Raw genomic sequence first — 14,843 nt, 5'->3', positions numbered from 1 at the left:
ATCTGGTTGTTTAAAAGTGTGTGGTATCTCCTTCCTCTCTCTCCCTCCTGCTCTGGCCATGTAAGATGACCCTGCTTCGCCTTCCCCTTCCACCATGATTGTAACTTTCCTGTGGCCTACCTGGAAGCCAGCACCACACTTCCTGTACAGCCCACAGAACTGCGAGCCAATTAAACCTCTTTTCTTTTCTTTTTTTTTTTTTTTTTGAGATAGAGTCTCAGTCACCCAGGCTGGAGTGCAGTGGTGCAATCTCGGCTCACTGCAACCTCCGCTTCCAGGGTTCAAGCAATTCTTTTGCCTCAGCCTCCCAAGTAACTGGGACTATAGGTGCGTGCCATCACACCTGGCTAATTTTTTGTATTTTTAATAGAGATGGAGTTTCACCATGTTAGCCAGGATGGTCTTGATCTCCTGACTTCGTGATCCGCCCGCCTAGGCCTCCAAAAGTGCTGGGATTACAGACGTGAGCCACTGCGCCTGGCCCGAAACCTCTTTTCTTTGTAAATTACCCAGCCTTAGGCATTTCTTTATAGCAGTGCGAGAACGGACTAGTATAGTGGGCCACAGGTTCTCAACTACTCAACTCTGCCATGGTAGCCCAAAAGCGGCTAGAGACAGGGTGCAAATGAGTGTGAATGAGTTCCAATAAAACTTTATTTACAAAGACAGTCACTGGGCCAGAATTAGCCTCTGGGCTTTTGTTTGCCAGCCTCTGGTTCAGACTGTTACAGTGTGATTTTCAATGATCCCCTTAGCATGTTTTCCATCTTTGTATTGGTGAGTGGATGACTTTGAGCCAGTTGAAAGCAGACCATGGAGTCTGGGAAGGACCACTTGTTTAGGGTACACATGCAGGGCAGTGTAGCACAACCATACCAAGGCTTTATAGCTTTCAACAACCGTCATACTCACCAGTCTGTGGGTCAGCTAGGGGTTCTTCTGGTCTGAGCTGGTTTGGCTGGTCTCCCTGAGCTGTCTTGTGCACCTGGGGGTGGGGGTCACCTCACAGGTCATCTGATGGTGGATTATCCAAGGTGGCCTCAGCCACATGTCTAGCAGGTGGTTGGCTGTTGGCTGGGCACCGTGATTCTCTTCCACGTGGCCTCTCCTCCTCCAAGAGGCTAACTCCAGCTCCCACACCAGGGTGGTCTGAACATAGCAAGGGAGGAAGCTGCAGCTCCTCTGATGACTATGTTTGGAGCTCACACAATGTCACTTTCATCACACTGTATCCATCAAAGGAGTCACAAGACCAGTCCAGGTTTAAGCATGGGAAAATAGACTCCACCTTGTAACAAGAGCAGCTGCAAGAAATCTATGGCTGTTTGCAATTTACCACTCAGGTGGAAAGAAAGGATAGGGAATGAGGTGGCTTGGCATCGAAGTTTAGCTCCAGCTTTCATAGCTGGAGGTCTCACTTATCCCCCTGAGCCTGATCCCTCCACAGAAAAAATGAGACTGATGCTACCCAGCCTCAGAAGGTTGCTGAGAGGCTAGCAGGATTAATCTAGAGAGTGTCTGGCACAAGAAAATCATCTCCGTGTGGCTGCTGTTATAAATGTCTCAGTGAACCCCTGCAGATGTGACAGCACTAGGGGCGTAAAGAATTGAGGACACCCAAGACCATTGGAATGTCCCTTCACATACGTCTCCAAGGACTCCCTGCCCAGCTCTGGGCTTTTGCTTGTCCCTGCCTAGAATCTGTTCAAGGCTTCAAAGGTCAACTCACATTGTTGCCTCATTTTACAGCCCTTGTTGCATTGCATTAATTTCTTTTTTACAAATGTCTTTCTCCTATGAGTTGGGAGCTTTCTGAGAGCAGAAACAGGATTTTGCCCAGAGCCTGTGGTAGTGCCTTGGGGAACATCCTATCCCAGCCGCTTTAAATCATCTGGGGTTTGCTTCACCCTGTTTTCCATCACAAACATTGGAAGCCAACCCGCACAAATTCTCAAGAGAGGAAGGATGTAAGCAGTACACATTCTGCTCCCTTGCAGCTCTATGTGGTCTCTCTTCTGGGACATTGCCACATGGATCTTAGTATAATTTGCTTAAGAAAAACACAGTAGCCAAATTCTGTCAATCCTATCTGTTTCCCATGAGAAGAACAGATCTCATCCACAGGGCATCAGGGATGTTCAGGCTCTTTGAGAAGAGAGGACAAAGGTGGGCCCCCCAAGGGCGTCTCTGTGCACTTGGAGAGATCCAAGAACTTGCTAAAGTAATATAATAAGTTAGTATTCAATGCACACTTGTAGGGTTGAACTATGCTTTGTTATAAAGGGATGCCAAGATCGTAGAAAGTTTGTGTAGGGAGTAGACAGATACATCATTTCTCTTTCTATAAGGCCTGTTTTGAAAGATTTCTTTCTAACAAATGGACTAAGTGAAGACATGGCTGTCTGAACTTAGAGAGGCATAAGAGATGCAAGGATAGAAATGACTACATTATGTATCCATCCATCCATCCATCCATCCATCCATCCATCCATCACTTCATCCATCCATCCATCCATCCACGGACTTACCACCCATCATCCATCCATTCACCCACCCACCCATCCTCTCATTCATCCATCCATCCACCCATCCCTCCATCTATCCACCCACCCATCCACCCATCCATCCATCCATCCACCCACCCATCCATCTATCCATTCATCCATCTACCTATCCATCCATCCAACATCCATTTACCCACCCATCTACCCATCCATCCACCCACCCATCCATCCATCCATTCATCTATCCATCCGTCCAACATTCATTCATTCATCTACCCACCCATCCATCCAACATCCATTTACCCACCCATCTACCCATCCATCCACCCACCCATCCATCCATCCATTCATCTATCCATCCGTCCAACATTCATTCATTCATCTACCCACCCATCCATCCACTCATCCATCCATCCACCCACCCGTCCACCCATCCATCCATCTGTCTACCCACCCATCCACCCATCCATCCATCTATTCATTCATCCATCTATCTATCCATCCATCCATCCATCATCCATCTACCCACCCATCCACCCACCTACTCATCCATCAATCCATTCATCCATTCATCTATCCACCCATCCATCATACATTCATTCATCTACCCACCCATCCATTTACTCGTCTATCCATCCATCCTGGATCTCACACAACACTTTGCAAATACTTCAGTCTACCAACTTATTTTCCAATTCTAACCCTCTCCAACACTCTAACATCCCGTTCTCACAATCTCTCTCTCTCTCTCTCTCATTCTCTCTGTCCCTCCCCAACTTCTCCCTTTTGGGGAATTCAAATTGCCCAAAATATAATAGAGATAACTCCTTGATGTTATTATTGTGATCACCCTTAGGTATGTACAGCACTGTACAGTTTACTAAACACAAGTCTTCACATCAATCCTCTTCGCTGCAGCCACATGACTCAAGTAGGCACAGGACCCATCAGGAACACCAGAGTCCTGAGCAGGAAGAACGTCTCCTGTTGCAGCCATGGGGGGAGTCAGGCATGATGTGCCCAATGGTGCAGCAGGACGTGATGATGTCAGGGCTGCCCCGGACGTATTGAACTTTCTGATTTTTGTCTTCTTGTGATGGAAGAAATGATTTTGGATTAAGATGGAGAGAAACAATGATAGTATCAGATCTGTTGCGATGGTTTCCCTGGTGAGGAAAGTATTTCATAAGCTTGGAAAATCTGGTTCTAACTGGCTCACCCCTTGGAATTGTCCTCCCACCCAGCTTCCACAGGTCTGCATCATGAAGGCCCTTCCCTTTCAGCCAGGACTGTTTTGTCCACCTCCCACTCCCTCTGCAGGCACACTTGGCAGAGCTTGGACATTTTGGGTTGTCACAACTTGGAGGGTGCTACAGAGATCTAGTGGGTGGAAGCTGGGGGGCGGCTACACATCCTCTGAGGCACAGGACAGCCCACAGCGGAAAACAATCAAGACCAACATCTCCAGAGGACCGCGAGTCTGTGGCTTGGCTACGCATTGTCACCCAAACAGAGCTGGTGGGCCCTGACCCACTTTGGCCCAGAAGTTTCTGGCACCTCCCCCCATCTTGTTATTGCTATTCTGAGACATTTGCACACTGCAGTCATAGATCAATGCTCCAGGCAGGACAAGTGACGTCACAAGACATGCATAGGCAGCCTCGATGGCACTGATCACAATTGAAAAATTACGAATGACTTTTTAATTTAAAAATAAATTCTGGGCCAGGTGCAGTGGTTCATTCCTGTAATCCCAGCACTTTGGGAGGCTGAGGCAGGTGGATCACCTGAGGTCAGGAGTTCGAGACCAGCCTGGCCAACATGGTGAAACCCTGTCTCTACTAAAAATACAAAAATTAGCTGCATGTGGTGGTACACGCCCGTGCCCGTAATCCCAATTACTCGGGAAGCTGAGGCAGGAGAATCACTTGAACCCAGGAGGCAGAGGTTGCAGTGAGCCTAGATGGCGCCATTGCACTCTGGCCTGGGCGACAAGAGTGAAACTCCATCTCAAATAAATAAATAAATAAATAAATTCTATATAATATCTGGCTTCCCAGGGAGACCAGCAGGCTCATGGGGAAAGAAACTTGTCTGAATCCTCCTCACTGTCTCCTCACTCTAGAACAGCACTGTGCCCCTAGGAGGCAGTTGGTAAATATTTGCTGAATGAATACTGATAACTCTTGATTCCGAATTAAGCACCTCTGACCTAATCTACCTTAAGCTAAATCTACAAGAGCATTTTCAGAGGATAATCATATATCTCTAATTTCCAATGATTTTCTGGGCATTCCATCCAATGAAGCTCTAATGCCCAGGACCAAGGAAGCCCAATTGCTAAAAATCAGTCAGGACTGTCTTGGTTGCAAGTGACAGAAACCCAACTCAGACCCATTTGGCAGGAAAAAATTCTGTTGGTTCCCTGGGATGAACAGTGCAGGGCAGGCTGAGGTTTGTGCTCCAACGATATTGTAAAAATCCTGTTTTTCATGTCTCTCTGCTGCTTCCTGCGGGCTGACTTCCTCCACAGGGAAGCTCTGGTTGTGGGGCTGCAAGGCAGCTGCAGGGGCAACTCCAGGCTCACTTCAGGTTCTCCCAGATCCTTAATCCAAGGGAAGAGAGTATCCTTCCTGAGAGTTGACCAAGATCCCAAGAAGAAACCATGGCTGGCATCACACGCTCACCCTGGTCAAGGGTGGCCACCACAAATCAACACAAACTTTGACCTAAGACAATTGAAATGTATTCTGACAGTTTTGGAGGTCAGAAGTCTGAAATGGATTTCACTGGGCCAAAATCAAGGTGTCTGCAGGGCCATTTTCCCTCTGGGGGCTCTAGGAACTGGGAGAACCCATTTCCTTGCCCTTTCCAGCTCCTGGAGGTGCTTGCATGACTTGGCTCACTGCAATAATAACATCTTCCAATCTCTCTGACTCTGACCTCCTGCTTCCTCTTACAAGGACCCTCATGATTACCTGGGGTCCACCCAGATGATAGAGGGCAATCTCTTCATCTCAAGATCTATAAATTAACCACAACTATAAAGTCCTTTTTGCCATGGAAGGTCACATATACACAGGTTCTGGACATTAGGATATGGTGTGAGGACAGGGACCATTATTTAGCCAATTGTAGTAGCCAAGGAGTGGAATAATCTTACTGACCAGCATGGATCTTGTGAGCCCTTAGGGCCCACCTCATCCAAATCTTAAGACTGGAGCAGGATTAGAGTGGAAAGAGAGGCAGAGGCTCTAGGAGGCTGCTGGGCTAGCTTCCAGAAGCCCCAACTAGGTCAAGAGGCCATGACCTCTGCTAGGCACCTCACAGTGGCCTCATGCAGAAGCAATGACACAGAGGGACCCTGCCTGGACTACAGGTGGGCTCCACCTCTTACCTCTCTGCACCTGTTTGTCACCAGTTCTCTCCCTGGTATTAGTTATGTCCCCAGCACAGCACCTGAAACAGGGCAATGTCTTCTTTCCCTTCCTTTTCCATGTCAATGATGTGAACCAACAGTTTCTTTTCTCAGTAGCTGAGCAATCTTTTCTGATTTCTTTTCTTTTTCTTTTTTTTTTTTTTTTTTTTAGAGACAGGGTTTTGCTCTGTTGCCCAGGCTGGAGTGCAGTGGTGCAATGTTGGCTCACTGCAGCCTCAAACTCCTGAGCTCAAGCAATCCTCGTGCCTCTGCCTCTCAAGTAGCCGGGACTACAGGTGCGTGCCAACACCATGCCTGGCTAATTTTTTAATTTGTTGTAGAGATGGGGTCTTTCTATGTTGCCTCGGCTGGTTTTGAACTCCTGGGCTCAGGCAATCCTCCTGCCTTGTCCTCCTGAAGTGCTAGAATTATAGGTGTGAGCCACCGCAGCTGGCCTTTTCCAATTTCTGCTATGCTTTCTTTAGATTTTTACTGCTGTGCATTGATAGTCAATATTTGGATTCACAAGTAAGTTTCAAATCAATGAGGATTTGGAGTAAAGTAGAAGCGTGCTGCTTGGTTGGCCACACCATGCTGGGGCAAGCTCGAGGATTCAGCCCATTGGAGGCAAAAGCCTTCCCTGCACTGAACCAGTTTTTATTCCACTCAACACACCTCAGATGAAAATATTTTGGCTCAAGAGAGCAGCACAATTATTTATGGCCTCATTTCCCTCTTTCCGTGGGAGTGGAAGCCAACATCAGATGATTTAAAACAAAATGAAGGAAAAAACACATTTTTGACATCAGGGCTAATTTCCCTGAATGCAAATGCTATTGTACCAAAGGAAAAATGAAAACCGCTTGCCCAGCCCTGGAATCAATTTATTTCTGTGACCCAAATGCATAGCACTTGGTAGAAAGAGGAAGGTATTTGGATGTCTGCTCCCACATTGGCTATTTGCTGATTTACGTGGGGGAAATGCCTTGTATATCAAGACAATCCGTCATCATCATCATCATCATTGTCGTCACTGTCATTATCATTGTCATTATCATTGTCATCATAATCGTCATTGTCATCATCAGTGTCATCATTGTCATAATCATTGTCATTGTCATCATCATCAATGTCATCATTGTCATCATCATTGTCATCGTCATCATCATAATTGTCATTGTTATCATTATTTCCATCATCATCATCATTGTCATTGTTGTTATCATTATTGTCATCATTGTTATCACCATTGTCATCATCATCATTGTTATTGTCATCATTGTCAATGTCATCATCGTCATTGTCATAGTCATCATCATTGTCATCATCATTGTCATATGTCACAGCCATCATCATCATTGTCACAGTCAGCACTGTCATCATCATTGTCATTGTTGTTATCATTATTGTCGTCATCATCATTGTCATAGTGACCATCATCATTGTCATCATCATCACTATCAACATCATTGAGGCCATCACACCTGTCACTGCAGTGAGGGTCAGGTCAGGAAACGCACCCAAGGGTTTCCTGTGCTGTCAAGTGCCCCTCATGTCTCAGGCTCTACTGCAAATTAGAAAGCAAAAAGTCAAATTATTCTTATTTGCAGACAATATGATCTTATATATAGAAAATCCTAAGGACTCTACCAAAAATCTTTTAGAATTGATGAATGAATTTAGTAAAGATAAAAAATTAACATATAAAATCAGTAGCATTGCTATATATGGACAACGAATAGCTAAAAAGGAAATCAAGAAGATGATGCCATTTACAATAGCTATGAAAAATGAAATACCTAGGAATAAATTTAAGAAGTGACTGACAAAAAATAAAAACAAATGGAACGACATTCCATACTCGTGGATCCAAAAATATTGTTAAAATGATCATAGTACCTAAAGTAATCTACAGATTAAACACAATCCCTACCAAAATACCAAGGACATTCTTCACAGAATTAGAAGAATCTTAAAATTTGTACAGAACTAGAAAAAACTCTGAACAGCCAAAACAATCCTGAGCAAAAGCACAAACCTGGCATTATGAGACTTCAAACTATACTACAGAACTGTAGTAACCAAAGCCTCCTCCATCCCTGCGTGTCGAGGACACACAGGAATTAACGGGTAGCTGATGCCTGGCCTTCCAGAAGCAACAGCCTGGCTGCAGATACGCAGTCAGCATGCAGACAGATGGGACACCAGCAAATATTCCAGAGAGGAAGGTTATGAAGCCCCCACATGAGAGACCAGGTGGGTTCAAAAGCCATCCAGCCATATCAGCTGAGTACGCAGTATGCAGAGTGGGGGGCGTGGGCCTGACGTGGAGATGCAAGACAGGGGCCTGCAGAGATGACAGCAGCCCCGTGTGACGAGGGCCTGATGTGGCTGCGGCAAACTGACCGATGTTTCTGGACAGCAATTTGGCAAGATGTTTAAGGAGCCTTTAAAAATTCTTGCTCTTCCAACCAGTCATTTGAAGGAGGTGATGGAAAGGGGCTGATTCAAAATGCAGGAAAAAGAAGGATGACTAAGGAGATTATCCCAGGGTTGCTGACGGTGACCAAAAAAAATAGGACCTACAGGCTCCACAGAGGATTCATAGCAGATGTGGTAGATGGTGTTAGAAGGAAAACGTTTCCATCGAATACTCCGTAACACACAAATGGCTATAAGGTTCCACTGAGAAGTCTAACATAAAACCGTACATACTGTAATATGTGTAGTGTGTATACCTAGCAACTTAGTGAGAGACACCCTGGTGCCCCACTGAGTTGCACCTCACACAGCTGTTCACTGAGGCACTAGATGAACGGAGACCCCTCTGTTTTCTGTGACAACTGTCAGGGTAGATAGCTGAATATTGGCAAAGGTTACCTCTGATTAGCAGGATTTGGAAAGGGTTTTTTCTTTCTTCACAGTTTTCTCTATTTTCTACAATCAGCCTGTATTCTTTCTTTATCGAAAAAAGGTCCAAAAGTCACTTATAAAATGAAGAAAACATTTGTCATGGTAAATATTTAATCACAATGCAATATTCAAAAAAGAAAATGGACTCATTCATTTTTGAGGGTAATCGATTTTTTAAAAACCTATACAGTGCATAAAAGTAGGTTGAAAACAGGCTGGGCATGGTGACTCATGCCTGTAATCCCGGCACTTTGGGAAGCCGAGGCAGGCGGATCACCTGAGGTCAGGAGTTCGAGACCAGGCTGGTCAACATGGCGAAACCCCGTCTCTACTAAAAATACAAAAAAGTGACGGGGTGTGGTGGCTCACACTTGCAATCCCAGCTACTCAGGAGGCTGAGACAGGAGAATCCCTTGAACTTGAGAGGCGGAGGTTGCAGTGAGCCAAGATCATGCCACTGCACTCCAGCTTGGGTGACAGAGTGAGACTTTGTCTAAAAAAAAGTAGGTTGAAAACAGAAATGCCAAAATATCAGAGGGGTGACCACGGGCGGGGACCGCAGGTGATTTTGATGCTCTGTATCTTTCTGAGTGTTTTCTAAACATGCAAAAATATGGAAAACGTTCTCTAGTAGCAAAGCAGAGGGAGAGAATGGTTTCAACCTGGGCCAGGAGGCCAGTGAAGCCTCCTGGATGAGGCAGCGTTGGAGCTGGAAATCAAGAATTCGGCTGTGACCATAGCTTGCAGACCACCCAGGGCCCCAGCTCCTCTTGGGGTCTCCCCTTTCCACGAAGGGGAGAGGGGCTGCTTCAGATAAGTGGTGGTGAAGCAGGTCACAGAGTTTGCTAGAAACAGGTGGAGGCCAAAGCCTTAGTGCAGGGCCCCCCAATCCTCCCTTCTCCAGGGCAGCCATGTGCGAATGGTCATCAGAAAGGACCCCCTTCCAGCAAACTGCACACAGCATCCTGGAAGTGGCTCTTGCCCACCCAGGGCCCAGCTCTGGGTGTGGGGACCACCCACACTGCTCTGAGCCCCCCGGGCGCTATGAACCCTGAGCCTAATGCCCAGCACAGTGCCTGTCCCAGGGACCAGTGCCATGCAGTGGCGTGGGTAACCGTGTGTTCTCTCCCGCAGCCTCACCGCCATGGACAGTGTGCCCCTCATCTGTGACTACGGCTCTGGCTTCAGCAAGGTGGGATTTGCAGGAATGGAAAGCCCAATGGGCGTGTTCCCCACTGTCCTCGGGAAACTTCAGCACGATGTGAGTGACGTCGGGGTCCCCTCCCTGTGGGGTGCTGCTCATCCAGAGGTGGCCCGCCGGCCTGGTCAGCCCCATCCCTTCTCCCACAGGGTGGCCAAGGCAGTCCCCTGAGCAGGGCGTGGTGGGAGCGAACGTGCCTCCACAAATCCAAGTCGGGAGCACTGGGCTTGGTACCACACAGATGGCCGGGCCACCTAGAGTCTCTGCCTCAGCTGGTCCGGGGTGGGGGATGGGGTGAGCAAGGCCTTGCCCCTCTCACCGCTCCCAGCACGCGGCCCACTCTGAGAACTGCAGGCTTAGAGGGAGCAGCGATGTGTAAATCAGTAAAGTAGACGCGTTGTGAAAAATCAGTCTTACTGCCCGTCTCCCATCTCTGGCTCTTCCCACATTCAGAGAGGTATGGACACAGAGAAGGAGCAATTCACCTTTAGGATAAACGGGAGTCCATTAGGGTGAGTGGCAACGGACACTCAGCCTCCATGACAGGAAGGCAGTAGGAGGGCAGGTGGGGAACCGGACACAGGCCCTCCAAGAGGCCTGTCTCTGACATGCCAGCAACTGGACCCCACATCAACAGATCCTCCTGTGTTTCAAGGGAATTTAGAAACACAGGTGTTTCTATTGTGGTAAAGTATACACAGTGTAAAGATGTGTTAACTGCACAGTTCAGTGGCATCAAGAACATTCACCACCATCTATCTCCAGAACGTTCTCATCCTCCCAAACGGAAGCTCTGGCCCCTTTAAAAACCAGCTGCTCATCCCCCTCCCCTGGAAAACACAGTTGCATCATAACCGAAACTCGGCGAGTGGGTCTGAGCCTGGCCGCATGCCAGGTGGGGACAGAGATGCTCCTTCTCCCTGAAGAGGAACCACCTGCTCCGAGAGGTGACTTCTTGAATCCACGTGGTGACACAGTGGTGGGAGAAAGACCCCCCAGTGCATCTGCGTCCCCAGCTCATGCTCTGGATCATGGTGCTCATCCTCCAAAAGTTCCAATCGTCTGTGGTAGGGAGCAGCGTCATGACACGGAAGATCTCAGATGTCGCAGGACCTCATGGCCATCACTGTTGCACTTTGCAGCACTTGGAGCAAATTATTGGCAATGTTTCTAATCATCCAAGATACACTGGATCCCAGAGCTGTGAGAGAGGAGAAAATCCCGTCTCCCTCTCTAAGAGGATAAAATGCACATGGATGCTGGGAGCCAGTGGATTTCCTCCTCGCTGTCCAAGTGGCAGGGATCATAGCAGGGACCACCCTGGCAAATTGCAGGGGCCTGCACTCAAGCTAGCCAACCAGCTTGCTGCTTGGAGATTGTGGAGCTCAGTTGTTAAGAGCTGGGGCTTCAGGGCAGGGGAGACTGAGGCTCCAATCTCAGCCCTGTCCACAGCACATGCATGACTCAGGGCAAGGGTGCTGCTGTGGCAGAGGCATCTCTTTTGCATAATGCGATTGTCCAAAGTATGTATCTCATAGATTCGGCCTGAAGGTTAAATGAGATGAGTAAACGTATGTTTGGTGCAGTTTCTGGACCATAGGGAGTGTTTAGCAATGATGACGATGGCAGTGATGATAACAATGACTAGTATATTCATGTATTCACTTAAAACAACAGAAATGTGGCCATGTGCGGTGGCTCACGCCTGTAATCCCAGCACTTTGGGAGGCCGAGGTGGGTGGATCACCTGAGGTCAGGAGTTTGAGACCAGCCTGGCCAACATGGCAAAACCCGGTCTCTACTAAAAATACAAAAATTAGCTGGGCATGGTGGCGGGCGCCTGTAATTCCAGCTACTCTGGAGGTTGAGGCAGGAGAATCGCTTGAACCCAGGAGGCAGAGGCTGCAGTGAGCTGAGATCGCGCCACTGCACTCCAGCGCGGGCGATAGCGTGAGACTTCATCTAAAAAAAAAAACCAGAAATGTATTTCCTCATAGTTCTGGGGACCTGGAGTCTGAAAGCAAGGTGTCAGCAGGGCTGGCTTCCTCCCAGGGCTCTCGCAGCTGATGTTTCCTTCCTCTTCCAGCTCCTGGGGGCTCCAGGGATCCCTTGGCTGCCTCGGTCTTCACATGACCTCCTTCTCTTTTTCCTTTTCTGTCTCAAATCTCCTCCTGCCTCTCTCTTAGAAGGAGACTTGTCATTGGATTTGGGGCCCATCCAGGTAATCCAAGGTGATTCTCATCTTGAGATTCTTTTTTTTTTTTTTTTTTTGAGACGGAGTCTTACTCTGTCGCCCAGGCTGGAGTGCAGTGGCGCGATCTCGGCTCACTGCAAGCTCTGCCTCCCGGGTTCATGCCATTATCCTGCCTCAGCCTCTCCGAGTATCTGGGACTACAGGCGCCCGCCACCACGCCTGGCTAATTTTTTGTATTTTTAGTAGAGACGGGGTTTCACCATGGTCTGGATCTCCTGACCTCGTGATCTGCCGGCCTAGGCCTCCCAAAGTGCTGGGATTACAAGCGTGAGCCACCGCGCCCGGCCGAGATTCTTAACTATCACTTCTGCAAAGACACTTGATGCAGATAAAGTCACCTGAGACTCCAGGTGGACATAATGATAGGGTGGTGGGCATCATTCAACCCACTAGAGTTACAGTGTGGAATTTCATCTCAGCTCTCAGCCCCTCCTCCAGGGAAGGGGCCTTATACTTGGAGTATGAATTGACTTAGAGGGGGTGCATTAAGGAGAATCTGCTGAGAGTGAGGCTCTCCCTTCCGAATCCACCCCAGCTAGGCTGTAGGCACTGTCACTGTCTCCCATCCCCCCATGTGGGACTGTCCTAGTTGCAGGAAAACAAGCTCAGGGACGCACACAATAAATGTAATGCACTTGAATCATCCCGAAACCATCCCCTGCCCTACTCAGTGCAAAAATTGTCTTCCATGAAACTGGTCCCTGGTGCCAAAAAGGTTGGGGAACGCTGACCTAGATGGCGAAACACAAGATCACAGCAAGAGGAAAATTCTTTGCCAAAACAGAATAAGTGACCAAGATGAATTATGGAGCAGCAGACTGCTTCACTCAACCACAGCAGATTGGGCTCTTGATTTGATTTTATTTTCATGGGCAGCTGGGAGTAAGTTTCTGTCTCTGAGAGAGGTCACCTTTTTTTCTAGATCTAAGCTCCATGTCCCTTCCCACAAGCTCGATGCAGTGCCCTTAACTCTCAAGTCAAGAAGTCACAGCCACGGAGACCCAGGGTGTCCCTCGGGGCTCCGCCACCCCCACGCCCCTTCTAAGGCTTAAGTCTGGCAGCCAAGACGGCAGTGAGACCCCTTGTAGGAGAACTTGTGAGAACAGAGAGGCAGGATGAAGGCACTGCCCAAAGTCACTGGGTCCCTTCCAAGTAGAGCAGCCGTTCTGACCCACAGGCCTCCTGACGAAAGGACACCAGGCCCAGCACTGTCCATCTTTTTATCTCAAACAGCAACTGCGAACTGGAGAAAACATTGTTCCTTCTGCACACCCGTGACTTTGTCTCTCCTATCCACTACACTTAGATGTGGGTGGCTGAGAAACATTCGAGGAGGTGGCAGCAGTGACAATCCCTCCTGCCATGATGTCAGCTTATGAAATGCATTCCTGCTGGTGGGCTTAATTGACTTGATCCTCCAGCAGCACCATGGTGAGGTGTGAGGAAGAGAGGTCATTGTTCCCACTGGACAGAGAAGAAGATAGAGGCTCAGAGAAGAAGATGGAGGCTCAGAGAAAAAGATGGAGGCCCAGAGAAGAAGATGGAGGCTCAGAGAAGGAGATGGAGGCTCAGAGAAGAAGATGGAGGCCCAGAGAAGAAGATGGAGGCTCGGAGAAGGAGATGGAGGCTCAGAGAGGGAGATGGAGGCTCAGAGAGGGAGATGGAGGCTCAGAGAAGGAGATGGAGGCTCAGAGAGGGAGATGGAGGCTCAGAGAAGGAGATGGAGGCTCCAAGAAGAAGATGGAGGCTCGGAGAGGGAGATGGAGGCTCGGAGAGGGAGATGGAGGCTCCGAGAGGGAGATGGAGGCTCAGAGAAGAAGATGGAGGCTCAGAGGAGTTGGAGGCTCTGAGAGGGAGATGGAGGCTCAGAGAAGGCGATGGAGGCTCCAAGAAGAAGATGGATGCTCTGAGAGGGAGATGGAGGCTCTGAGAAGGAGATGGAGCCTCAGAGAAGGAGATGGAGGCTCCGAGAGGGAGATGGAGGCTCAGAGAAGAAGATGGAGGCTCAGAGGAGATGGAAGCTCAGAGAGGGAGATGGAGGCTCCGAGAAGAAGAGAGAGGCTCAGAGAAGGAGATGGAGGCTCCAAGAGGGAGATGAAGGCTCAGAGAAGGATATGGAGGCTCTGAGAAGAAGATGGAGGCTCCAAGAGGGAGATGGAGGCTCAGAGAAGAAGATGGAGGCTCAGAGAAGGAGATGGAGGCTTCAAGAGGGAGATGGAGGCTCAGAGAAGGAGATGGAGGCTCCGAGAAGGAGATGGAGGCTCCGAGAAGAAGATGGAGGCTCTGAGAGGGAGATGGAGGCTCCAAGAAAGAGATGGAGGCTCCGAGAAGGAGATGGAGGCTCAGAGAAGGAGATGGAGGCTCCAAGAGGGAGATGGAGGCTCAGAGAAGAAGATAGAGGCTCAGAGAAGGGACACGACTTTCCCCAGGTCTCATAGCTGGTGATTCTCATCCCAAATCCAAACCTCTTCTGCTGAAGAGACAAACTCCTAAGATAGAAAAGCTCTGAGCAGGTGAACTGTGGCAGCCTGGAGAGGGGGCCTCACTCTGAAA

At 48.6% G+C, this 14,843-nt stretch overlaps 1 protein-coding gene across 7 annotated transcripts in view; it reads left to right on the top strand.

Annotated features, from left to right (window-relative positions):
• Nucleotides 1-14,843, top strand: part of LOC129490581 (actin) — a 39,092-nt gene that overhangs the window by 5,984 nt on the left and 18,265 nt on the right. For 4 of the 7 annotated variants that reach the window (XM_055294484.2, XM_055294466.2, XM_055294459.2 and 1 more), the window contains exon 2: nt 9,970-10,096. The exons of the other annotated variants lie outside the window; for them this stretch is intronic. In XM_055294484.2, coding sequence (XP_055150459.2) covers nt 9,980-10,096 — 117 coding nt within the window. In that variant the 5' untranslated portion in view covers nt 9,970-9,979. The remainder of the gene's footprint in view (nt 1-9,969; nt 10,097-14,843) is intronic. 7 annotated transcript variants of the gene reach the window in all.

The sequence above is a fragment of the Symphalangus syndactylus genome, chromosome 1 (genome assembly GCF_028878055.3).
Source record: "Symphalangus syndactylus isolate Jambi chromosome 1, NHGRI_mSymSyn1-v2.1_pri, whole genome shotgun sequence".
Lineage (NCBI taxonomy): Eukaryota > Metazoa > Chordata > Mammalia > Primates > Hylobatidae > Symphalangus > Symphalangus syndactylus.
The sequence above is the reverse complement of the archived record's forward strand: the minus strand, read 5'-3'. Positions and strand labels throughout refer to the sequence as shown.